At 42.0% G+C, this 24,330-nt stretch overlaps 3 protein-coding genes across 7 annotated transcripts in view; 2 read left to right on the top strand and 1 right to left on the bottom strand.

Moving 5' to 3' along the window:
• Positions 1-11,314, top strand: part of rhbdl1 (rhomboid, veinlet-like 1 (Drosophila)) — a 57,375-nt gene extending 46,061 nt beyond the window's left edge. For all 3 annotated transcript variants that reach the window (XM_076887363.1, XM_004562469.4, XM_076887364.1), the window contains exons 6-8: positions 1,453-1,553; positions 4,371-4,431; positions 6,383-11,314. In XM_076887363.1, the coding sequence (XP_076743478.1) occupies positions 1,453-1,553; positions 4,371-4,431; positions 6,383-6,654 (434 nt within the window). In that variant the 3' untranslated portion in view covers positions 6,655-11,314. The remainder of the gene's footprint in view (positions 1-1,452; positions 1,554-4,370; positions 4,432-6,382) is intronic.
• Positions 11,315-11,374: 60 nt separating this feature from the next.
• zgc:112496 (uncharacterized) lies at positions 11,375-15,279 on the bottom strand. 3 transcript variants are annotated; one of them, XM_076887365.1, is made up of 6 exons: positions 15,188-15,279; positions 13,768-13,917; positions 13,424-13,517; positions 12,155-12,314; positions 11,815-11,967; positions 11,375-11,641 (listed from the first exon to the last, which is right to left on the bottom strand). In XM_076887365.1, the coding sequence occupies exons 2-6, from the start codon at positions 13,890-13,892 to the stop codon at positions 11,460-11,462; spliced, it is 714 nt and encodes a 237-aa protein (XP_076743480.1). In that variant the 5' UTR covers positions 13,893-13,917; positions 15,188-15,279; the 3' UTR covers positions 11,375-11,459. The 3 variants fall into 3 exon arrangements, with proteins under 3 accessions (XP_076743480.1, XP_004562525.1, XP_012777662.1); XM_004562468.5 differs by lacking the exon at positions 15,188-15,279 and adding an exon at positions 14,065-14,201; XM_012922208.4 differs by lacking the exon at positions 15,188-15,279 and adding an exon at positions 14,026-14,090.
• wdr24 (WD repeat domain 24) lies at positions 14,095-23,789 on the top strand. The gene is made up of 10 exons (XM_004562467.4): positions 14,095-14,203; positions 15,886-16,370; positions 16,810-16,987; positions 17,131-17,803; positions 19,174-19,286; positions 19,375-19,499; positions 19,852-19,956; positions 20,075-20,412; positions 20,590-20,774; positions 23,165-23,789. Exons 2-10 carry the CDS (start codon positions 15,890-15,892, stop codon positions 23,331-23,333), a joined length of 2,367 nt encoding a protein of 788 aa, XP_004562524.1. The 5' UTR covers positions 14,095-14,203; positions 15,886-15,889; the 3' UTR covers positions 23,334-23,789.
• The last annotated feature ends 541 nt before the right edge of the window (positions 23,790-24,330 follow it).

Here is a 24,330-nt window from a genome sequence, read left to right as displayed (position 1 = left end):
ACAGACTATATCTTCATCTTTCATGTACAGAAACGTTGATTGATCTCAGAATTGCTTGATTGACTGACACGCACTTGATGTAAATGTTTGTAATTTCAGTGACCCTTTGGTCTCGTTATAAATTTCTTTACATTTTTTTTAACTGTTGCATGTTGCGCACCAAAATAAAGCCTCAGTAGGTGCAAATCCTTATTTCATAGGGCAAGTGAGAGGCCAAGAGAATTATGTAATTTAATTTAACATGTCGTGTTTTATGTAAGTGCCGCTTTTTTTCCATTTAATTACTGTAGAAAAATGCTCTCGCTTGAACAGATCATGAGGCAGGGTGAAGGTTAAAGCTTCCACACAGCTCTAGCTCACCCACTGTTGCCTGATCAGACCTCTTCTAAACATGGATCCGGGGTGGGCATGAGTGACAGCTCCTTGAAATGCACCTGTAAGGATGGGACAGGTTACATCACCGTAATTGTTATAAGGCCATACACTCAGACGACATCACATCTTTTTAAACGCTGCTCTGCCAAACCTGACCCGAGGTTCATAGTAATTGAAGACACCTGTGCACACAGTGGCTTTAAGCACGCCACTCCAAAGGAGTAAATCACAAGGCATCAAATAACTGCTGCTGGATCCCGGCTTGTTGGTAAATGAGCCTCTTCATAGCAGGCGTTTAGACGTGTCATAGTTTTTGTCCCACTAAGCCACAGCAGCGTGACCGTGAGCCAGCAAATGGCACTCAGCCATTGTTAATTTTATCATTTACACCTGCTGTTACAAGTCAAAACGTATTCTGTGACCGTTACGTAAGAGTGCAGTCACTCGGTGTTGGGCCATTATGCTCTTCCCTCTGTCACTGCCACTCTTTTTTATGTTTAAACTATCATTTTAGACCCATTTGGCTTCTTTCCATATCTGCACGTCCCAGATTAGACGTCGCTCATGAATTTAACACAAAGCATTTAGAGCACACAAATTGGACATTATCCTCCTCGGCAAGGTTTCGCTATGTTCTTCAGGCCCTGCTTTGATCAGACATCAGCCTCCGAAGGAAAGTCCAATTAGGAAACATTACTTTTCAGCCCTCTACGTTTTTATGTAATCAGTTTTAGCAGACTCCACGCAAACCTGCCTGAGTGTGTGTGTGTACATATTTAGGAGTGGGCCATGGATTTAATATAAACGGGCACGTGAAGGTCGGCTGATGTAGCACAGCCCCTGTGAGCGTTGTGATTTTAACACTGAGACTGTTGGAAAAATGCTGTGAGGAAGGTGACTTGTGCTGCTGCGTGATGAGCAAACTGACGCTGCCTTTGGTTTTTTTTTTTCCCCTCTGCTCTAAAATGCTGTCTGTTTCTCTTTCACTAAAACACACAAAACGCACTCTCTGTCTGCATCGTGTGCGCTCTCTCACACCTACACTCCTAATATACTTCTCTCTTTCTGTCTGTGCAGGCTCGCTGACAGTGTCCATCACCGACATGCGTGCTCCAGTGGTGGGGGGCTCCGGGGGGGTCTACGCTCTGTGCTCAGCGCATCTGGCCAATGTCGTCATGGTAACTGCAATCATCATCATCATCGTCGCTTCCATTGTTATGTCTGAAAACGTTTTTTGGTAGGGACAAAATGTCAGAACAGACCAACAGCGTGGACTTCACTGTTTTGTTAGTTTGTTTTTACTTTACTAGCCCGTGAACAAGGGTATGATTCTTCTCTAATTAAATGGAATTTCAACGTATTTTACTTGAAATTACATTCTAATCATATTTATCTTGACTTACTTAAAGGTAGGTACACTAGAATAAGGAGGTAACAAGTCTGTTTTTTACAGGAAACAAAGGAATAATTATACTGTAAAGTTAAGTCGCGTGTAAGGAATTTTAAGTAGTGCGTAATTAAGGAATGGAGACACAAATTGTTCTGTAAGTGATTTGCAGTACTGCATCATTTCCTGGTAATTTACTGGAAAGACAAACAATATTTCCCAAACTTACGTTGTACTTTTCAGGGAGTGGGCTCTCTAATATAGTGGCTCAACCTTGCCTAACTTCCAGATATTTTACAGGAAAGGAGACACAATGTGCTTCAAATTATTTACAGTATAATTTGTGTTTGCATTCCTGTAAAATACCTGTAAGTGGAAACATTAAGAAATGCTTAAAATCACAAACTTGTGCAGCTTTTAAAATTATTTACAGTATTATTTCTCTTCTTTCTTGTAAAATACCCAGAAGTTAGAGGTACACTAGAATAAGTGAGTAACAAGTTGTGTTTTAGTGAAAACAAGGAAATAAGTAGTAATAATAAGTATAAAGGTAATTTGAAGTAGTGTCTAAGTATTTGTAGGTAAATGTAGTTTTATTTATTTTAAGTTGTGTGTAAAGAATTTAGCAAACCACATTTAGACTGGAAAGAAGAGAGAAATAAATGATATTGTAAGTAACTATACTGTAAAATTCCTTGAAAGTTAGGCAAAGTTAAGCCACTCTATATTATGTCCTGTGCCTCGAAATGTACAGTGTTACAACTTAAGATGAGGAAATATCCTTTGTTTTTCCACTAAATTATCCAATACTTAAAATTACTCATGGACTATGTAAAATTAATTAGACACTAGTTAAATTTACTTACAGTATAATTACTTTGTTGTTTCCTGTAAAACCTGACCTGTTACCTGCTAGTGTACCCACCTTTAAGTATTTGTAGGTAAACATATCTACATTTTAAATAAAAAAAAGATGAAATCCCGTGTATTTACAAGGAAATTACGACATTAATCAGGAAAAACTACTGGTTGTAAAGTGTACCCAGTAGTTTTTCTGCTGCACGTGATCCACGTGTACACACGAGCACACAATATTCGTTATCTGTTATCATCTTATTAACAAAATAAGGTTAATTCTTTAGGTTGTATAAGGCTGGTGTACTTCAGACACTAGACCCTTCCTTTTTTCTTTTTTGTCATCTGTATTATTAACTCTCAAGTGAGCAAGTATTTTACTGTTTTTATTTGTATCCGCTGAAGAAACAGGAAGTGAATTCCCACAATGCTGCTTTGAGAGCCTTCTTTCTTTTCCCCAGCATTCAATTATGTGTATTTGGCACAAGGCGGCTTCTTCATGCTCCTCTAAACTCAAGGCGGTGTTACATCTGACGACTGGCTTTAACTAATCGCTGTTGACTGTGGGCAGCGAGGACGCCAGCAGAAATGGAAATTAAAACGTGCTGACGGGCCCAAAGCAAAGCCTCTGTAACTGTAACTGTGTGCTCACAGCAGCTTACAGTTTGTTTGGTCTGTTACGCTTCATGCCGGTTTGTTGTTGGGAAATCCTTTAAGGCGCCTCTTAGTTCTGCACTGATGAGTTTTGGTCTAGTTTGGTGGGGAGGGGTTAAGAAATTCTGAAACCTTTTCCGATCTTGACTTTTTAAATTTCAAGAAACCAAGACATTTTCAGGTTCAGAAAGGTTTCAGGCTCTGTACCTCACTGCCTAGAAGACGTACAGCTCTGGATAAAATCTTTACAATCCGTCTTGGAGCCACATTAAACTTTCTTCTTATAGTTAGTGAGCAACTCTTAAGTTTTGTCTCTCTCCATTTCAGCCCCCTGAGTATTATAACACGACCTGTAACAGACAAAATGCAGTGGCCGTGCTCCGGCTACAGATTGCTCTTCACCTCCTACAAGAGTGGAAGCATCAAAGCGAAATGTGTCCCATCAGACAGAAGCAACATCACATCACTCCCAGCTCAGACCTCCTCTCCCGCTCTGCTGTGCTGACCTCTCCCCTCCTCGACATTAATCATTTATATTTTTAAAAAAAACCTGCTTTAACTTTACCTGCATTCCTGCTCTTGGCTTGTTTTAAACCTACGGTCACAGCAGGTTTTATTTATACACCCCTCCTGAATTTTACATGGTATTCTCCATTTCTTTTTGTGCCGTGAGAGAAAAAGAGAAGCGCTGGGTCATATTCCCAACAGCTGGGGACCTGAGGAAGGATGGGACTGGTGCAATTATTCATCCTGGAAAGTAAATGTGTTATTCTAAGACAGGATGCCATTGTTCTTTCCCCCCGCAGGGATTTACAAAGGCTACTTATTGGTCCATTCTGCCATTCCCTTAAATTATCTTCGTCCTAATTAATAGAGTGCAACTGGATTGGAACCAGTAAGTGGAGAGCAGCCAGGTGCATAATCGCGCCTCTGTCTCGTGTAAGCGCCGCCGCTTCTCTCTGTCGTGGATGTGGATTGTCTTTCTTCATAGGCTAAATATGGCCTGAGGAGAGAAAGCGAGGTGTTCCCTGACGGGCTGTTATAACATGGTCAGATATTCCGTGGTTGTTTGTGCTGACAGGACACTTCTGTGTTGCAGAACTGGGCCGGGATGCGCTGTCCATACAAGCTGCTCCGCATGATCCTGGCGCTAGTTTGCAGTAAGTTTTCTAGATTTTACTCTCGTTTCTATTTCTGCTCTTTTTCAGCATATGTTTAACGTAAGCAGACATGCTGACACTTCAGTATAGCTCATACATGTTCTGAGTGGGGTTAAAAACACGTAAGGCCGATCAACACATGTGCCGCTTAAGCTATCATCCATAGTGGCTCAGAGCGAGAGGCTCCCTGGTTGAACATGCTGCTTTGTTTTCGTAGCATTTGAGTCATACTACTTGTCCCTTTTCTCCACACGAGGGCCGATACACTCTGACTTTCATTAGTGAGCAATATGTTCCCTCCATCTGTCCAAAGCCTGCCGCCCCCGAACCGAGAGAGCGGCGAGTCTCTGCTGGAATTTCATATTTCTCCTCAGTGTTTTCCAAACAGGGGACGGATATTTCAAAATAAAACGCGACAAGTTATTTGTGTGTGCAGCTGTGAAAACCAAATTATAATTTGCTCTGTGTTTATAGGATCAGTGCTGAGTGTTTGTTCAGCTAAAGAGACTTTGGAATAGCCCCAACGACCACAGGCGAATAATATTTTGAAAGCAATTTTTTCGAATAAAGTTCCATTTAAATCCTCCCGAGACCTTTGTCTGCAGAAGCAGACTTTGATAAAACACTTTAGCACAATCCCCCACACAGATCATCTTTAAGCAGTCACATTAGCCCAGCTCAGACCTAGCGTCTGATCTTTATATGATGCAAAGTGAGTGATGCACGTGGCGTCTTGTGCTTAAGGACAATAAAAAGTTCTTCTTTCAGAATCTGTGTGTGGAAATCTGAATAGACTTAAAGTTACAGATCCCTGAAAGATTTGGCATTAAAACACTCAAACATAATGAATAATTTTCAGAGTTTCATATATTTACCAACCACTTTGTGAACACTACCTGCCACAGTTCAAACTGAGCATCAGAATGAGGATAAAAAGGTGATTTAAGCGACTTTGACTGTGGTTGTTGGTGCCAGACGGGCTGGTCTGAGTATTTCAGAAACTGCTGATCTGCAGGGATTTTCCCCACACAGCCATCTCTAGTATTTACAAGAAAGGTCTGAAAAAGAGAAACTAGACATTTCTCTCACTGCTCTGGGTCACAATGCTTTGTTGATGCCACATTAGTTGGACAACTTCAAACTGATAGTAAGATAACAGTAACTCAAATAACAGCCTCCAACGTCTAAGGAGTGCAGGTGGAGCTTCTGTCAGCTAAAAAATTGTATGATTTGAAAAAAACATTGTGGTGTGACAAGTCTTGATTTCTACTGCACCATTTGGATGGTAGACTTTGACCCCCTTAGTACCTGCTGAGTATTGTTTTAACGCCACAGCCAACTTCAGCAGGAGGCTGGTATCATGGATGTGCAGCTGGCAAATGTGCAGTGACTCCGTGATGCTGTCACATCAATGTGGACCAAAATTTCTGAGGAATGTTTGCAACCTCTTGTTGAATCTATGCCATGAAGTGTTGTAGCAGATCTGAAAGTACAACCCAGTCCTAGCAGACTAGTAGAATGCCCGGTCATATAAATGCTATCATGTCAAACTCAGGATGTTACTGGTCCCACCTAAGAAATGCTCATTAAATGACTTCCTTTTTTGACTTTGAATTGTTGTTGTTTTTTAAACATCTTTTATGAATTGAATAAATTAGATATAATGTGTTATTCAGTGTTGCTGATAGCTGGAGTTTGTGACCTTTGAAAAGAGCCAGGCCAGCTGTTTCCCTCATGTTTCCAGTCTTTTTGCTTAGATAAGCTCATCAGCTGCTGCCTGCACCTTGCATATTTATCAACAGATCAATCAGAGACTGGTATCAGTCTTCCCATCTAACTCGCTCTCCTTCACAAGTATGTTTCCCAAAATGTGGAGATGATTTCCTCACAGCTGCAGTAATGAGCAGACACCGATGTGACAAATATGTCTTCTCCCCTCTTCCCTCTGCAGTGAGTTCAGAGGTGGGTCGTGCAGTCTGGCTCCGTTTCTCGCCGCCGTTGCCCTCCTCCGGACCGCAGCCCAGCTTTATGGCACACCTGTCGGGGGCTGTGGTCGGCATCAGCATGGGCCTGCTGATCCTGCGCAGCTACGAGGAGAGTCTGCAGAAACAGTGCTCCTGGTGGGTCATCGTCTTCTCCTTCATCACCTTCCTTCTCTTCGCCATCTTTTGGAACATCTTTGCGTATGAGCTCCTGGGGGTACAGATACCACCTCCCCCCTGATGATGGGCCCCACCCTCCCCCCTGCGGTCATATACACGGTGACTTCAGAGGTTCCCCTTCGACCATAGTTAACTTTACATTTCCTCTCAAGTTCGACCCAAATGAAATCATCTAAACTAAAAATCGACCAAGAATCCTTTTTACAAATACTTTGCAAATCAAAGAAATATGTCTCTTTTATTAAAGAGGGATTACAGTAGCAAGACGTACAGGTGAAAGGTCCTCAGATCCATTTTGAGGAGCCTAATATCATTTTTATATATATATATATATATATATATATATAAATATATATACAAAAAAAGCTCATCCACATTACCAGCACTAACCTTTCAATGAGCATTTAACCATTGTGCTCTTTTACTATCAGAAGCTTTTTTTTTGAAAAGCAGTTTTCGTCACTTATTTCTTTGAGTGCATCTCTCATTCATGTAAAAACCAAATTAGAAGAATCTGAGCTCATGACATGTGCCTGGGGCGGAAAGGAAGATGAATTAAAAAAGGATGAGAGGTGAGAGATCGGGATCAGCCGCAGCAGTGACGCTTTAAGCTAATAAGGTGTCGGTGTTTTTCGCTTAGAAACGCCTCAATCTGTGCCACAAATCAGACCCGCTAGAGAGGATTTTAGGAGAAATTTCAGGAAATGCTTGTTTTGTTTTTTCTTTTGTTTTTTAAAGGCAGCAATAAAAGCCCACAAAAGCAGTTAAATCTAAGCGTCAAGATAATGTTTTCATTTCATTTTCAGCTGAGAAATGTTACAACTAGCAGAGCTTTTCCCTCGAACTGAGCTGCCATGTAGGACAAAAAGAAACCAGTTAAAAGTGATGAAAGAAATTTGTTACAGGAAGAAAGAAAAAAGGAAGGAGGAGGTTTTAGATTCATGATTTCTTACCTAACGTCTGTCATTTTCAAGGTTAGAAAAATTTCTGTCATTTTTCGCTTCACGGAATCCTAAAAACAAAGACGGACGTCACTATTTCTGTATTATTTCCTTGCTAATATACCTACACTGTGGATACAAAAACACACAATGACATCAACACGTGGAGGTGGGAGATTAAAGTGACCGCGTGACAGGAAGGGAAAGAAAAAGATGAGAAAACGAGAGCTGAAGTTTCCTGGATGGTCATCACTTCGGCGAGCGAACTCGGACTTCAGCCACCAACTTGCTAAACGCACCATGTAAAATATGCCATGTCATGCTCTGTGGCGCTCAGCGAGACAAAGACACACACACACACAAACACACAATCTTCTCCTCTTTGTCTTTGAGAGTAGCCGCGGCCTGATTCTGCAGGTCATTGTGGGCAAACTGAGGAGAAAAACAACACAAACACACACACTGGCCTGTTCTCGCTGACAAACTGAACTGGGGAGGGCACGAATGTGTCATCACCTGACCTCTGACCTTTGTTTCCCAGAGGGCATTGGGGTCTCTATGTCAGGCCCGGTCGATACCTCAGTTTCTCATTCTTAGGGACTGTATACATTTGTAAAGGAATGTACCTATAAAGAAAAAAAAGTGTTATAAGTTGTCCCCGTTTTTCATTTGATCGTGGATGTGTATATTGTATGTTCATAACCAAGAGTATATTTATTTGTATTTTCCCCCCTCTTTAAAGGGGAAAAGAGAAAAATGGTGCAAACAAAACTAATGCTATGATTGTTGTCCTTCTGATGACTCCTGTATGGCTTTGATCCTCTGAAACACAGAGAGGCAGAATCCCCCAGGTTTGTTAGGCGACCACCAACAAGTCGAGCTCACCTGGTTTTATAAATCTTCAGTGCTTTACAAAATAAGCCATAGAAAGAACTAAAAGGAGACGGCAGAAGTAGAGGAAGAAAAAAAACGAGAGAAAAAAAACACATTTGTTGGTTTGAAATGCGCTGACTGGTAGCTTCTGTTTAGACTTCATGGTTGTGTGTGTGTGTGTGTGTGTGTGTGTGTGTGTGTGTGTGTGTGTGTGTGTGTGTGTGTGTGTGTGTGTGTGTGTGTGTGAGAGAGAGGGAGAGTGATGAAAAATGATATCCTCTTTGTGAATATTCAGCAGGTGAAATGAAAAGAAGACACTCCTGTGATACCTTGGACTGTTTGAGATATTTTCATGTAGCTAGACTCATTTTCTTTTTCCTTTTTATTTATGACTTGTTCGCCAATTCGTTTGCAGCCAATGCAGCTTAATTCTGCAAGTGCCCACATCTCCCAGACTCTCTTCCCCCTGCGGCGTGCAGACGCTTCTCCGTAGTTCCTCTTCTGCAAATAACAAATTATGGACAGGGCTCCTGTCATATATTTTATCTTCTGAGTGATTCTGGCTTTTTGGAAAGTGGAGGCGAGGATGGCAATTATATTTACTCAATGCTACGTTCCATTTTTCAGTCTTTCAATCAATAATTCATTTGGATGTCCACTGGCTGCCTGAGGGAGGAAAAAAATTTTTTTAGCATTTGCCAGTCTTGCCGTCCTCAGCGTTTGCTTCCACATGAAACTGTCAGTAGTGACAGAGGACTCCATGTTAAATGAGTGAATGGGTGTTAAATAGCCATAATAAGCCATTTTCAGATACATTTAAACAAGACAAGGTCAGCCAGTAGTTGATAGCGATGTATCCCTGATGGAAACTCTTGTGTTGACTAGGAAATATTACTGCTTGAGATAGCAAAGATGTGTTGATGAATAATGCATACATACCCTGTTAGCCTATAATGAAGATAAAGCGGATGCCTGAGAGGAGGTTAATGTGCCTCTTTAACTTAAGATTCATAGGAACCCGAAAGGGTTGTAAAAAGGGCTAGTCAATGGCTATGTTTTTGTAGAACACGTCAACTGTGAATATAACCACTCCCAGAACTAGATGCAGGAACAAAGTGAAAGGCTGTACAAAGTGAAACGGCTAGTGTTTGAATTTATTTATTTTAAGAGCAAAGCGTTCGATAGCATTGGCAGGAAAAGAAAAAACCAAGTAGGAGAGAAGTTTTTAGGATTAATTTACCAGTTTCCTGTAAGCCAACTCTCCTGGCCCCTGAGCCTGAGCCAACCGCAGCAACAACACACCTGGATTCGCCTCCTTAGATGCCCCTGCTTTACATCCTCCAGCTCATCTTAAAGGAGAGGACACTCTAGCTCTGACAGCATGTGACAGTTTGTGAGAGACACCTGAAGCTTCCCCCATCCTGACCCCCCTCCCTGTGCAGAGTAGGGCTGATACATGGTTGCTACGACGACGAGAGCCCGAAGCCAGACCCTAAACAGGATGTCTTCCTTTAATAAGTGGATCTGACAAGGCGGCATGATGTTAATTTAATTGCTGTCGTTAGGTGACGTAGTTGTTTTTGACAGTCGACAGGAAGTCTCTGTGAGGGATGGCGCGAGCAGCCAATAATCCATCACTACAGATGATCCACGTCCTCCCCCGAATTGTCTCAAAATGGTCACGATGACTGCGTTATGAGATCAGGCTAAAAGTTTCTACTCGCCTCATTCAAAATGCAACTTTATAGCTTCATACTCGACACTGGCTGTTTCTGACTTCTTGGTTTTTGTCACGTGTTTTGTTTCTTGTTTTTGCACTTCTTATAATGTACTTAACTGACACGTTGCTGTGTGCCATAGTCTCATTTGACATAATCATTCTTCTGAAGCTTTTTTCCTTTAACCTTCTTATGCCAATCCATCGTGCTGTACGCCCAATGCCTTGTTACATATATGAGCTCAAAGCAAAGCACCAGGCAGAAAGGCTGCTTCGCCGACAGCCATCTACACGACGATGCAGAGAATCCATAAGAGACGGAAACCACAGTGCAAATATCCGTGTGTCCAGTAGCTCCTCTGAACTGCTGTGTGCCACAACAGGCCGGCCAGGTCGCCTTTTCTGTGTGTTTAGTTCTGCTTAGATATAGCACTGTAGCTGATCTACAAACAAGAGTGAGTGGACATTTATATTTAAACCCTTAGGAGACTTAGTAAAGGTTCTTAAAGGGCCCCAGAAGATATTTAGTTTGGATTTCTCACATTAATCTCAATATTGATACAAAAGAAAATGATAGTCAGCGCCCACCTAGCTGCTAAAATTTAAGATACACTTGCAAACCACACAGTCATTAGTGAAGTCTGTCTTAGAGTACAGATGGAACAAAAGGTGGAGAGGAGGGAACACTGCTGAAACCTCATTTTCTAGCTTTAGTATGATCGCAAATGCTGAGCCACACGATATCATGCAAACATGTCATTTCATAAAGCAAGAGTTGAACCCCTCCCACAGTTTAGGATGACAAAAGTCGTACCTGTGCTGCTCTGGTAGTTTCTCATGAGCTGCTTACTCGTATCTATAAAATGGTGCCAAGCTTACGAGGTTCAGCCTCTCAGACCCAGACAAGAGGTTGTACCAACACAGCGTTTACAAAAAGAACAAGCAAGAAGAAGCTATTTTTTTTCCTCTCTGTCAAGAGGAAATTGAAGGACAGCTAAATTTACCTATGGATAATTTATATCAAAGTCCTCATTAATGATTTCACAATCTATTGTACTTTTTAAATGTTCTGAACGGAACCATTTTCTATTGTGTATATATATGAATATATTTTGTTTTATTTTGTACTGTTCATTGTACTTTGCTTTAATTTAGAAACAATATAAATAAAGAACAATACTGTGGCAACATCCTACTGCTTTTGACGTTATTTAACCGAGACACGTGATGGATTAGTCGATCCGCAACACTTTACCACAAAAAGGTTTTATTATCATTTTGGAAAAAGGAAAAAACTACAAATTTTAAATCGGCATTCATGTAAAATGTCCGGTTTTATGCAGATTTGAGTTTCTTTGTTGGTCTCTGGTCAGCTTCACTGTCGGAGCACTTCTTCCCCGCTGCGCTCCCCCTCACATCGATGTCCTTTAGAAGTTGGAGCTGCAGCTGTGTGGCAATGCTCATCGCCCACAAACACAGCTCCAGCCTGTGGGGCGTCCAGTCCTGCAGCGGATCCACTGAGGGGCGAGAGGCAATACAAAAGCTTTTTGGTAAAGCACTTTTACATAACACGACCATTCAAATATATAATAAAGGCATTAAAACGGCACATTAAACACAGGCCAATGTGGTATTTTAATGAGTAGTGTCTATACTGCAGATGACGACGTAACCAGCTTGGTGTCATTACCTCTGTTTAGTTTTTCGGTCCTCTCAGTCATCTTTTCCAGGTACACTGTGTAGTGCTTGGCGGTGTACTGGATGGGCTTCAGTCCCGGTACGCTCTCCATGGCTTCATCAGACATGAACGCAGCCTGTTCTGGAGCTCCCGCTGCTAACACAGCTGGAACAAGATGGACAGTCAGCCTCAAGCTACGCTGAACGCACCCATCGAGTGCATATACTTTTCTACACAGAGTACAGAGAGTTACAGCCTACTCAATCCAAGCACTGTTCTGTAAACTTGGAGAGGATCACAGAGAAATTTTCATACGTTTGTCTTCATATCCCAGAAAAGATAGTGTGCCGACCTGAAGCAGTGGCTGGACCGACTCCTTTCAGGGAGCTGAGCTCTGCGATGGCGGCCTGCACGTCAGGCAGAAGGGTGAAGGCCTTTCTGGAACATTTCTCCACTTCGTCCTCGCTGTTGGAAGCCACCAGCTGCTGCAGCCTCGGCCTGAACTTCCCTCTCTGCAGACAAGCCCACAGGGCCACTCAAGGACACATCTGATGAAGAGAGTGCTTTAACACTCTTCATGCTATTTCAAAGCTATACTACGTGTTTGAAGGAGTAATTACTGGTGCATGTGGTGAAATGTGTGAAACAGATGCACTTGTTAAGGAAGCAAGTGCTAAGGAAACATACAGAAGTACTCAGACTTTTACACACACTCACTATGGGCATAAATGTCATGGTGATTTTGGATTTTTAATGATTACTTTGAACTGTTGTTTTCCCAGGATATAATGATTGTACAGCATACATCTTTAATGATTTTAAAAAACAAGATCTGCCTCAAAGTCAGCACTTTCAAACTCAACTGAAATTTGTAGCCACCCACATGGACCAGCCAAATGCCTTTTAAAGAAAAGTTTTACGGTCAGTCAAGGCAAAGATTGAGCTATTTGATGACAATGACAAGAGCACAAGAGGTATGTAAAGGTGAGGTTATCTTATGCTAGAGATTTCTTCCTGTTAAAAGGAATTTTTTGTTTCCCACTGTTGCCAAAATGCAACAGTGGGAGATGAGAGAGAGAGCCCCAACCATCATATGATGGTTGGGGCTCTCTCTGTTTTCTTTGTATTATTGTAGAGTCTTTAGTTTACAATATAAAGTGCATTAAGGCGAATGTTGTTGTGATTTGGCGCTCTATAAATAAAACTGAATTAAAAAGCAGGGACTGTGCCAGGAAGCCAACTAATTTAAATGAACTCTACCAATTCTGCCACGAAGAGTGATTACATATTCAGCCAGAATTATGCCAGAAGCATCTTGTTGAGGTTGACATTTAACCAAATATTAGTGGGGGTGTGTGTATAACCCTGACCCTGTGTGGGCAAGTGAAAATCCAAAATAATTTCAAACTTGTACACAATGTTCTTTTTTTTTTTTAAGTCAATAAACGATGATGTACTATGTGCAATCATTCCACCCTGGAAAAAAGAACAGTCCAAAGAAATCATTAAAAGCCCCAAATCACCATGACATTCAAGCCCACAATAAAGGGACGTAAACCTCTAATCACACCTGAATGTCAAGTTTTCATTTTTGATTTGGAGTCCAGAAATAATAACTCACAGTGAGCTTCCACTCCATCAGTTTCTTTAGCTCTGATAGAGAGACGTGTTTGTCAGGCCGACTTGAAATCAGTGAGGGCAGCTCCTGTTGGTACCTGATCACACAGACACTGATTAGGATCTGTGTACCTTTCATCCTACAGTCAAAGCAAAGCCAACTCATCCAAGTTCAATTCAATTAAAAAAGCACATTCAATTTTAAATTAACAGTCATCAAGAGGAAATGGTGGTAAAACCAGGTCAGAAGGTATCCACTATACAACCCCAACTTCAGGTCCGCTCGCAACTTTCTGGAGACCTTTAAATCGCAACTGACATGGATAAAAAGGTGGAATAGGGGATTACCACCGCTCAAGGTCCAGCAGCTTCCCAGGTTTCTTGACTTTGGCCTTGGCCTCCACTACATCCCAGTATTTCTCATACACTTTCCTCCATGCGCCTGGCTCCTCACACGCAAACAGAGCGCTCATGACAGCAGAAAGCTCACACCATCACCTGCAAACACAGAAGCATTTATTTCACACAGCCAAATAAATAAATAACATTGAGCTTAACAAGTGTTGCTTTCGCCCTAATGTATTGCGGTGATTCAGAAAATATCACCTTTATTTTGAAGTACACATGACACAAAAACAAACCCACCCAGATCGTTTCTAACGTCTGCTCAGTAGTAAGTTTTTGCCGCGTGATGGTCGCTTCTGTTATTTCAGACGGAAATCCCGCGAGATGATAACAAAATATTACTTCCGGTGCTGCAAGAAGGCGAGCTTCACAGCACAAGGTTTGTTCTTAGAAGTTGTTGTATTTTACTTTATGCGCGTGAATTTTCTTAATCTGATAGCTTTTTAAATTATCTGTCAGACTGTTTAAATACTTGTAGCGTTTGCGCTTTGTCTTTACAGACCTGCTCGGCGACTGGTGCTAGCCAGCTAGCACTAGCATGTCATTCCAGTCATGTTTATGGTCAAAGTACAGAGAGTTCTGCAGCTTGTGGCCAACTTAGCAGGAGACGCGTAAACTATAAGCCAATTACTAGTCACAAATAGATGTGTAAAGATAAGTTTAGAAGTAACTATAAACACCAACAACACGTGGCGTTAAGAAGGTGAACGGTTAAAGTGTTAGTATGCATAAACACTAGCCACATTGCCAGCTAGTGTGTGTTTATGTTACTTGGTGAAGTAAATCACGTGAGCACCAAGCGGCTACAAGTCGTAAGAGGATGAGTAGATCAAACAAACTCACAGGGTGAGCTTGTACTAAAAGCAGGATACGTAAGAGTATTTAGAAACTGCATGCACTTAAAGCAATAACGTGTCGGGTAGTGTAACTACACTGCAACATTTCAGAATGTCATTGCATTCTATAAACATTCACCGGCCACTTTATTAGGTGCACCTTGTTATTATCGGGTTGGAACCCGTTTTTAAAAGTGGCATAGAGTCAGAAGGTGCTGAAAACATTTCTCAGAGATGTTGGTCCATATTGACATGATAGCATCACAGAGTCACTGCGGATTGAACAGGTGCTCTAGTACACTGAGATTTGGTGACTGTGGAGACAAAGTGTGCCAAAAAAATCCCCCACGCCGATTAGACCTCCATCACCAGGCTAAAGCTTTGATACAAGGCAGGGTGTATCCATGCCAAATTCTGACCCTACCATCTAAATGTAAAAGCAGAAATTGAGACTGATTTTGTGAACCTGGTTGAATTTGAATTGTATCCTCAGTTTCCTGTTCTTTTATGACAGCAGTGGTACTCACAGTTAGTGGTCTTCTGCTGCTTCAAGGTTCGATGTGTTGTACATTCAGAGATGCTCTTCCGCATGGTCTAGTTGTGTTGGGCTGTTATTTCATATACTGTTTCCTTCCTATGAGCTCAGACCACTCTGATTATTATCCTCTGACATCAACAAGTAATTTTCACCCAGAGAGTCACTCACTTGGTAGTTTTTCTTTTTCAGACCATTCTCTTTAAACCCTAGAAAATCCCAGCTGGTCAGCAGTTTCAGAAATGCTCAGACCAGCCTGTCTGGCACCACCAACAATGCCACATTTAAAGTCATTTAAATCCACTTTCTGTCCTATTCTCATGCTCCGTTTGAACTGCAGCTGGTCATCTCCAAGAAAACAACATGCCTCAGTTCACTGAGTTGCTGCCATTGGCTGATTAGATATTTGCATTAATAAGCTGTTACACATGTTTAACTAACAGATGACATACATATGACACAGGTTATTATTGATTTGTGACATGCTGCCACCCAGTCTAGAAAGTGCTGAATGACTCTAACTTATTATTTTGCTTGAGTGCCACCTGCTGGTGGAGTCTAACAGCCTTATTGTAAGTTTGTATTTGTAGCTCTATACCTAATGCCTCATGTCACATTAACTGGGTTTGACCTGATAGCGGGGACAAAGTATATTGTCTTTACTATTATTGTTATTATTTTTTGCAACAGAAACATGGAAAAAATGTCAAGGGTCACCACAGCTCTTGGCAGCAATGCGATCAGTGGCAGAACCATGTTCTGCCACTTGGACGCACCGGCTAACGCGATCAGCGTGTGCCGTGATGCCACGCAGGTGGTTGTAGCAGGACGGAACATTTTTAAGATCTACGCACTCGAGGAGGAGCAGTTCGTGGAAAAACTGAATCTCCGCGTCGGTCGCAAACCGTCGCTGAACTTCAGCTGCGCCGATGTCATGTGGCATCAGATGGAGGAGAACCTGCTGGCCACGGCGGCCACCAACGGGGCGGTGGTGACGTGGAATCTGGGGAAACCCTCTCGCAACAAGCAGGACCAGCTATTTACTGAGCACAAGCGCACCGTCAACAAAGTGTGCTTCCACCCAACAGAGGTTTACATGCTGCTAAGTGGTTCACAGGACGGCTTCATGAAGTGCTTCGACTTGCGCAAGAAGGAGTCTGTGAGCACTTTCTCAGGTAATTTAGTTTGCAACAACTCTTTCATGTGTAATGTAACGTAAGTCTTTGCATGAAACAGTAGCGCTGTTTCTTCTTAATATGTTAAGAATATGTGAAGTGAGAACTTTACAATGCGTACACTACAGAACTCCCTCTATACTGACACCTTTGATGTCTGTGGTTCAGAGCTGTAAAGGGTTGGATTGCTGTAGTTGTGGTAGAGAGATACAAAATGTAGAATTTCTCACTAAATGGTGAAAATAAAATCATGTAATTAAAGAAATACTTTTTTTTTTCTTTACAGGAAAAGAGTGATTTAATGAAGAAGGAGTTAACTCCAGTTTTAGACTAATGACACTGAACTAATAACACTTTTATGGTTCACCTAATGTAATGAAGTCTTTCTCACTTATCAGAAGTAATGATGTCATCCCTTAACTTCCCCTGTTTCTTCTAGGTCAGTCAGAGAGTGTAAGGGACGTCCAGTTCAGCATGAAGGATTATTTCACATTTGCCGCATCCTTTGAAAATGGCAACGTGCAGCTGTGGGACATTAGACGACCGGACCGCTATGAAAGAATGTTCACTGCTCACACCGGTCCGGTGTTTTGCTGTGACTGGCATCCTGATGACAGGTAAGAAAAGAAATATGAGACACAAAATAAAAATTTTCAGCTTTTCCTTGCTAACATGTTTCTTGTAACCTTGTAGAGCAGTAGACCCATTTTTTGAAGCCTGAATTAACACAGTTGTCGCCGTTCACCTCATTTCATTTTAGGGGTTGGCTGGCAACGGGGGGCAGGGACAAGATGGTGAAGGTTTGGGACATGACCACTAACAGAGCCAAGGAGATCTACTGCGTCCAGACGATTGCTTCAGTGGCACGAGTTAAATGGCGACCTGAGAGAAAGTTTCATTTGGCCACCTGTTCCATGATGGTGGACCATAACATCTATGTGTGGGACATCCGCAGACCTTTTATTCCCTTTGCTACCTTTGAGGAACACAAGGATGTGACTACTGGAATTGTGTGGCGACACCAGCATGACCCTCATTTTCTGCTCTCTGGCTCTAAAGACAGTACGCTCTACCAGCATATGTTCAAGGATGCCACACGTCCTGTGGACAAGGCTAACCCAGAGGGCCTGTGCTTTGGACTGCTGGGTGACTTGGCTTTTGCAGCCAAGGAGAGTCTAATCACCAGTGATGCCAACAGAAAGCCGTACCCCGGAGGCGACCGCCGCTACCCCATGTTTTTCTTCAAGAAACCCGACCCGACAGAACAGTTTGCACATGTGTCCAGTGCTCTCAGCGTCTTTGAGACGGACTTGGACAGTCACCGCATGGACTGGTTTGTCAAGACGGCACAACTCTACCTCCTGAGCGGGAAGCCGTTTGCTGAGTTATGTGATCACAACGCCAAGGTGGCCCAGGAGCTTAAAAGACCTCAGGTCAGACCGATCGGCACAGGAACAAATCTGTTATGTACTGCTGTTTGTTAGTGATATGAGACGTGTAATGCAAGAGATTTATATATTAAGCTATTGAATATTTTCTGTTCAGTAACAACATCAGTGTTGAAAAAACAGATTTTTTTTCTTCGGCTTGTATTGGACGACATTGTGAAAAAGACTTTGGTCCTTTTAAATAATATTTTAGATCATAGTAAATTGGGCGATAGAGTAGCTGGCTGTGTGGAGTTTGCATATTCTCCCCTTTCAGACTGAAAACATGCAGGTGAGGTTACATCAAGGTTCCCAGTTGGCCATAGGTGTGCATGTGTTAACCCTGCAATGGACTGGTAACCCCACCTCTCACTCCAGTCCCACTATGACTCTGGAAGAGAGCGGATTATGCTAAATTTTGAACAATTGGATTAGCAGTCTCCTGTTAAAAATATTCATAATATCATAGAATATTCAGAAAACGTTTGTATTTTTACATCTAAAAAACTGGAACCAAAGGTTGTTAATCACTGAGACTTTTAAAGATTAATCCTTTGAGCTCAGATCAGACTGACTGTTCCAGTCACTCACTGCATCATTAAATACAGAGTAGATTATAATTTAAGAAAGGGGGTTAGAGCAGGAGTGTCAAACATAAGGCTCAGAGGCCAGAATCAACCCGCCAAAGATTCCAATCCGGTACACTGGACAGCTTTGGAAAATAAGGAGGAAGGCATAAATTTTGGAGTTTTAATTGTCTTTTAATACGCTTTTCAGCTCAGCTTTACCAAAGTAATTAAGTAATAGATGATTTTTTTTTTTTTTTAATGATCTACTGCAAAATTTCTGCAGTTAAAAAAAAAAAAAAAAAAAAAGTAAAACAAAAAAACTGGATATTTTCTCTCTTAAAAGAAACTAATTTTTTTTCTTTTTCTGTAATTTTACACATTTATATCTTCCAATTATAAATCATCCTAACATTTCCTTCATTTACCACAGCAGAATTTTTTTGTCATGTAAAAATATTGTACAAATTTCTCCTCTTTTCTTATATTCAGCTATCTTAGAGTTTAACTATGTAGTTAAACTTCATGCTGATGGAAAGGCGAGTTTCACTGGCCTTGTAAATGAGTTTGCGATTCCTGGCTTAGAGTAATTGAGTCGTGTTTCATTCATTCTTTTATGAACATATTGTCTGCATTATTTAAAGTTAGGCCATATTAGCACACTGTAAGTAACACAAATGAACCTGTTGGATCTGTAACATAACGCTGAAATTGTTGCTGTGTTCCCCTTTAGGAAATACTACTGCAGTAACTCTCATTTGTAGTATATTTGCCGTGAATAATCACTTTTTTTTTGTATTTAAACCAAAGGTTTCCACTACATGGACAATGCTGAGAATAATGTTCTCTGACCCTGCAAACCTCGCTACACCCGGTCCCAACCACAACCTCGGTAAACTTGGCACCTTGCCTTTAATGAACAGGTAAACAGAGTTTTTTGTGCTCCATTCATGCGTACGATTATAGACTGAAAGGTAAAGTTTGTGTCTGTTGCTTTTTTGTTTTTTTTAGTTTCAGTTTGAAGGAGCTGGGTTCAGGGATGGGTGCGGAGAGCAGACTGGAGCGCAGTAAAGGTGAGAGCAGGCAGGACAACATCCACCTGGAGCCTGGGAACTCATACATCAGCAATAATGAAGGTGAGCTTTAAGAACGCTTGAGAGGCAGATCTGTGTGGGTTTAATTGGCACCAAAGTTATGTTCGCATGTGTCTGTGTCAACCGGACTTGTCACTGAACAGCCGTCTGTGGCGATGGCACGCAAAAGAAATCACTGTAGCGATGATGGTGCAGTATTTACAGAATATTAAAAAATAAGGTTATTAGTGAGGATTATTCTGTATTGTTTGACTTTGACCATCATTATATGATCTGTCAAAGCATTCTTGTCACGTCTGAAGTACGGTCCAAACCCAAAGGATGTAGGCAAGTGGTTTCTTAGTAGTTCTTATAAACACCAACACTCATCACATTCAATTCCATTTTCTTCCAGAAAACGAGGAGACGGAAGGCAGCGAGGGCCATCCTGAGTATATGTTCGGCGATGCCGAGTTGGATGACGATGACCTCTATTCCATGGAGCACGACAACCAAACAGGTCAGTCACAGCGTCGCCTGCTCAGTAAGGGGTTGCCGATGTCAGCGCCTGCTATTTATAACAGTCTTCCTGCTCGGCGTCCTTTTGTCTCTTATCTGCGCCTCTATCGTTTCAACAGAGGAGCAGGAGTACACGCTGCCCCAGGAGGCCTTCCAGCTGCGCCACGAGATCGTGGATAACCTATCCGCTCCGGAGCACCTTCAGCAGGACAAGGCCGACTCCCCGCACGTCAGCGGCAACGAGGCCGAAGTCACCTGTTTGACACCCATCGAATCTTTCTCTCTCATCTCCATCTCCCAGCCGCTCTTCAGTCCACATCTGCCCGCCAGCTTCTTCTGCCCCATTGTGCGGGAGATGCTGAGTTACTACGCTGAGCAGGGCGATGTGCAGATGGCCGTGTCGGTGCTTATTGTTCTGGGGGATCGGATTCGCAAAGAGATCGATGACCTCACCCAGGTCAGTTAGTGAAACAAAAAACAACAACTCTGTTTTGTTAAATGTTAGAAACAAGTGAAATTTAGGCCTTTTATATGACTTTAAATTGTATTTGTAGCTTAAAAAACATCCAAGGTTAGCGATACAGTGACAGCACGGATTTCAGTCTGAGCAGTTACTTTTATTTTTCCGTTTCAGGAGCACTGGTACATGTCCTACATAGACCTGCTGCAGCGATTCGAGTTGTGGAACGTGTCCAATGAGGTCATCAAACTGAGCACGTGCAGCGCCATCACTTGCCTGAACCAGACATCAACTACACTTCACATCAACTGCAGCAACTGCAAGCGACCGATGAGCAACAAGGGCTGGATTTGTGACAGGTATGAACACTGGGGCACCGTTTCATTAAGGTGTATGTGCTGAAATAGTTCTGGGATGGTGTTTTGGGTTCGTATGGTCAGGATTAATTGGACCTGTTCCCAGTGAGCACTGGACTCTGGCTGGTTACCGATTCAGTTCATCAATAGAATTTTTAGTTGCTGTCCACTTTGGTGCCTCCATCTCTGCTTTTTGCAGATGATGTGGTTCTTCTGGTTTTATCAGACGATGACCTCCAGCTCTCTTTGCAGAAAAATGTGAAACGGTGTGAATTAGGGCTGCCACAAACGATTATTTGGATAGTCGACTAATCAGATCATCATCCATTGGATGTAAAAGTACAGCTTATTGCACCAGCAGCATCTGCTCTAATATAACTATCATTAGCTTACAGCTTTAAGTGTTTAAGGTATGTGCTAACTAAAAATAAAGACAAGATGATAGTTTATTAAATTTGAATGAAATTTGCAGATTGTTTCGGTGAAGTTTAATAAACTCCTTGCTATCTAAAATATAACAGGACACCGGAGTATATTCTCCAGCATCTCACACTTCTGATAATCAGCTGTCTGCTTGACGTTTATTCAGCTGTGTAAAAACTTTAATCTCAGCCAAACCAATTTACTCAGGAACAAATAAAATACAAAAAAAAAGCCAAACAATAACATTGTTAAGTTATCTAAGTGACTTATATATCATGTTTAACCTGAGTAGCGAAAGACAGCGGTGGGTTTGAAAACGATTTGCCAGGAGTCCGGTGTTCTCACGGCTCTAGTGAGCCTAGCCCCCGGCTCGCTATCGAGCTAGTGGGTAACAAACGTCTCTGAAAACGTCGGAGCGCTTTTGAAAATATGTGGTGTCCTGATAAACTGAGCAGATATTTGAGGTTTACACAGCTACATTCTCGCCTGAAAATATGTTAACCGTTTATTTTGTGACCCAGAAAGAATAATAAGAGTAATATTAAAACTAACTAGCTGCCGCCATTGTTGGAAACTGAGCTGGGCTGCGCTATGAATTCTGGGACACAGCTTCTTCTTCTTCTGGGTTTAACGGCAGCTGGCATCCTTGTACATGCAGTGCTGCCATCTTCTGTTTCAGTCCGTTATTACACTCTTAAATCCTGCTACTTATTCCTGCGTCTTTTGGGATCTTACAAAGCTTCAAACGACGCGTCGACTATTAAATTAGTCGTCGACGATTTTGATAGTCGACGTAATCGTGACTAGTCGACTAATCGTGGCAGCCCTAGTGTGAATAAGAATTAGCGCTTCAAAGTCTAAGGCCTCGGTTTAAATACCTCAGTGTCTTGTTCATGAGTGAGGGGAGAGTAGTGCAGCGACTTCCAAGTGTAGTGCCGCATCTGCTGCATCAGTTGTGGTGAAGAGTGAAGCTTTAGATCTCTGTTGCTACTTTAACCTGTGGCTACAAGCTCAGCGTGGTGATTGAAAGAATGACATTGGGGACAGAAGCGATGTAAATCAGTTTTCTCCAAAGGGTGGCTGAGCTTGATCCTTAAAGGTGGGGTCAGAAGGGGATGTTGAGCTGATACTCCTCCACACTGAAAGGAGTGACTTAAAGTTCGAGCACCTAATAAGGATGCTTCCTGGACGCTTCCAGATAAGTCTGACTTACCTTGAGAAGTCTTAAAGTGACCATAATTCCCTTACCGTTTATTAAAATGAAAATGAAAATGGTTTTAGAAAGACGATATTTACAGGGTATTCGATGCATCGTGGTAACATAAAACATTCACCATGTATCACTGTCTGAACACAGACAGAAAAATCCACCTAGATTTTGCCCTGTGTGCAGAGCAAATTGTGAGAAAATTTGAATGGTTCATGAAAGATGAATTATTTTGTAATTTTACAGATTACAAAATAAGTCCAGGCAGCCTGTATGATATTTGGGGGATCAAATGGTTAAGGTGGAAATGGGAGTAAATATCAAGCCTTTGTCTACAAGCTCCTCTGAATTTGGAAGTTATTATTTATATTAAAAACAAGAACACCATTTTCATTATTTTAAATTGTAATTTTCTTATGCTTGTCTGGAACAGGGCTTTCTTTTAAATGAGACATTGAGTTTCAGTGATATTATCTGTATAAATAAAGGTTTTACAAACTTGTCTTAAAGCAACAAAACTGCTTCTTTTTTCTCCTTTGGTTAGGAAGAATACCTGCTTGGCCTAAGTCTGTTATTATCATCATCATTCTGATTTAATAAAGACCACTAAAAAACCCAAACACCTATAAGTGATAGGGCAGTATGGACCAGTGAGTATACTGGGTGGGTTCCAGAGTTGCAGCTTGTATGTGCTGCGTGAGTGTTGGTTTCTCACGGACTGACAGGAATGAGCTCTGACAGCTGCCGTGTGTCTCTCCTTCAGGTGCCACCAGTGTGCCAGTGTATGCGCCGTGTGTCACCATGTGGTGAAGGGACTGTTCGTGTGGTGTCAGGGCTGCAGCCACGGTGGACATCTGGAGCACATGATGAACTGGCTCAAAAGCAGCGCTCACTGCCCTGCCGGCTGCGGTCACCTGTGCGAGTACACCTGAGCTGCTCACAACTACTGTTAACACAGCTGGTCCTCTGTGGGAGTGCGGGAAAACACACACACAAACAGCCAGACAAGATGTCTTTATCCTTCTACGTGGACCTGGAGTGTTTGCTCACCAGGAAAAAGGAGGACGGCTTTGAAGTGAGCTTAGACCAGAAAGAATCAGAGGTTTACATGTGTCTCCTGGACGGCTACGCAAGAACAAATACAATCACGTGTTCGCAAATGACGTTTGATTCTGTTTGTATGAGCAGAAGTTTATATACATGGATGCTGCTTTTTACAGTTTTTAACCCCAAATACTGCACAGGAAGAATTGTTTGCTCTTCTTCCTCTTTGTACATAATGTTTATTTTGAAGTACTGTAGATATTGGTGCATTAATTTATACTGGAGAGGAAACCTCTCTGTTCTAGCAGTATGTTAAAGCAATAAATACTAAATTGACACGTTGATTCTGAAGTGCTCATTATATAGAACATCCAATCTCAACGAGTCGGCCTGAATAAGCTCACATTCGAGGTAACCTGACCACACATTACTCCCATGGGGCCAGAAATCCCAACTGGCTGCCTGTCAGCATGTCTAGTCGCTAGTCCAGCAGCTAAACACACAGTGTGCTGGAGTGCATGATGTCGTTTGTGCCTCACATTTGGTGAGATTGAAAACGGATCAGAGTTGGAGCCAGCAGAGAGACTGCTTCTGCACTGATGAACCTCAACAAAACTGCTTTTTCTTGGGTCAGTTTTAAAGGTTTAGCCCGAAGGCAGCTGTTTGCTCATGTACATCTCAGAGATTTTTATCAGCCCAGTCCTAAGTAACTGTACATCATTTTGGACACCCCTGTGACTTCAGGTGTTATAGATGATAGTCCTCCGCTCACTGATCTTGTCTACTGTACATTTAATAAACAAACTAGTGATGTAGGGAGCCTCACACATTAGTGTTTAAACAGGGAATACTACATAATTTCAGATCAGACATAGACATACCTGA

This window comes from Maylandia zebra, linkage group LG8, assembly GCF_041146795.1.
Source record: "Maylandia zebra isolate NMK-2024a linkage group LG8, Mzebra_GT3a, whole genome shotgun sequence".
NCBI lineage: Eukaryota > Metazoa > Chordata > Actinopteri > Cichliformes > Cichlidae > Maylandia > Maylandia zebra.
This window is presented reverse-complemented; position numbering and strand designations above follow the sequence as displayed.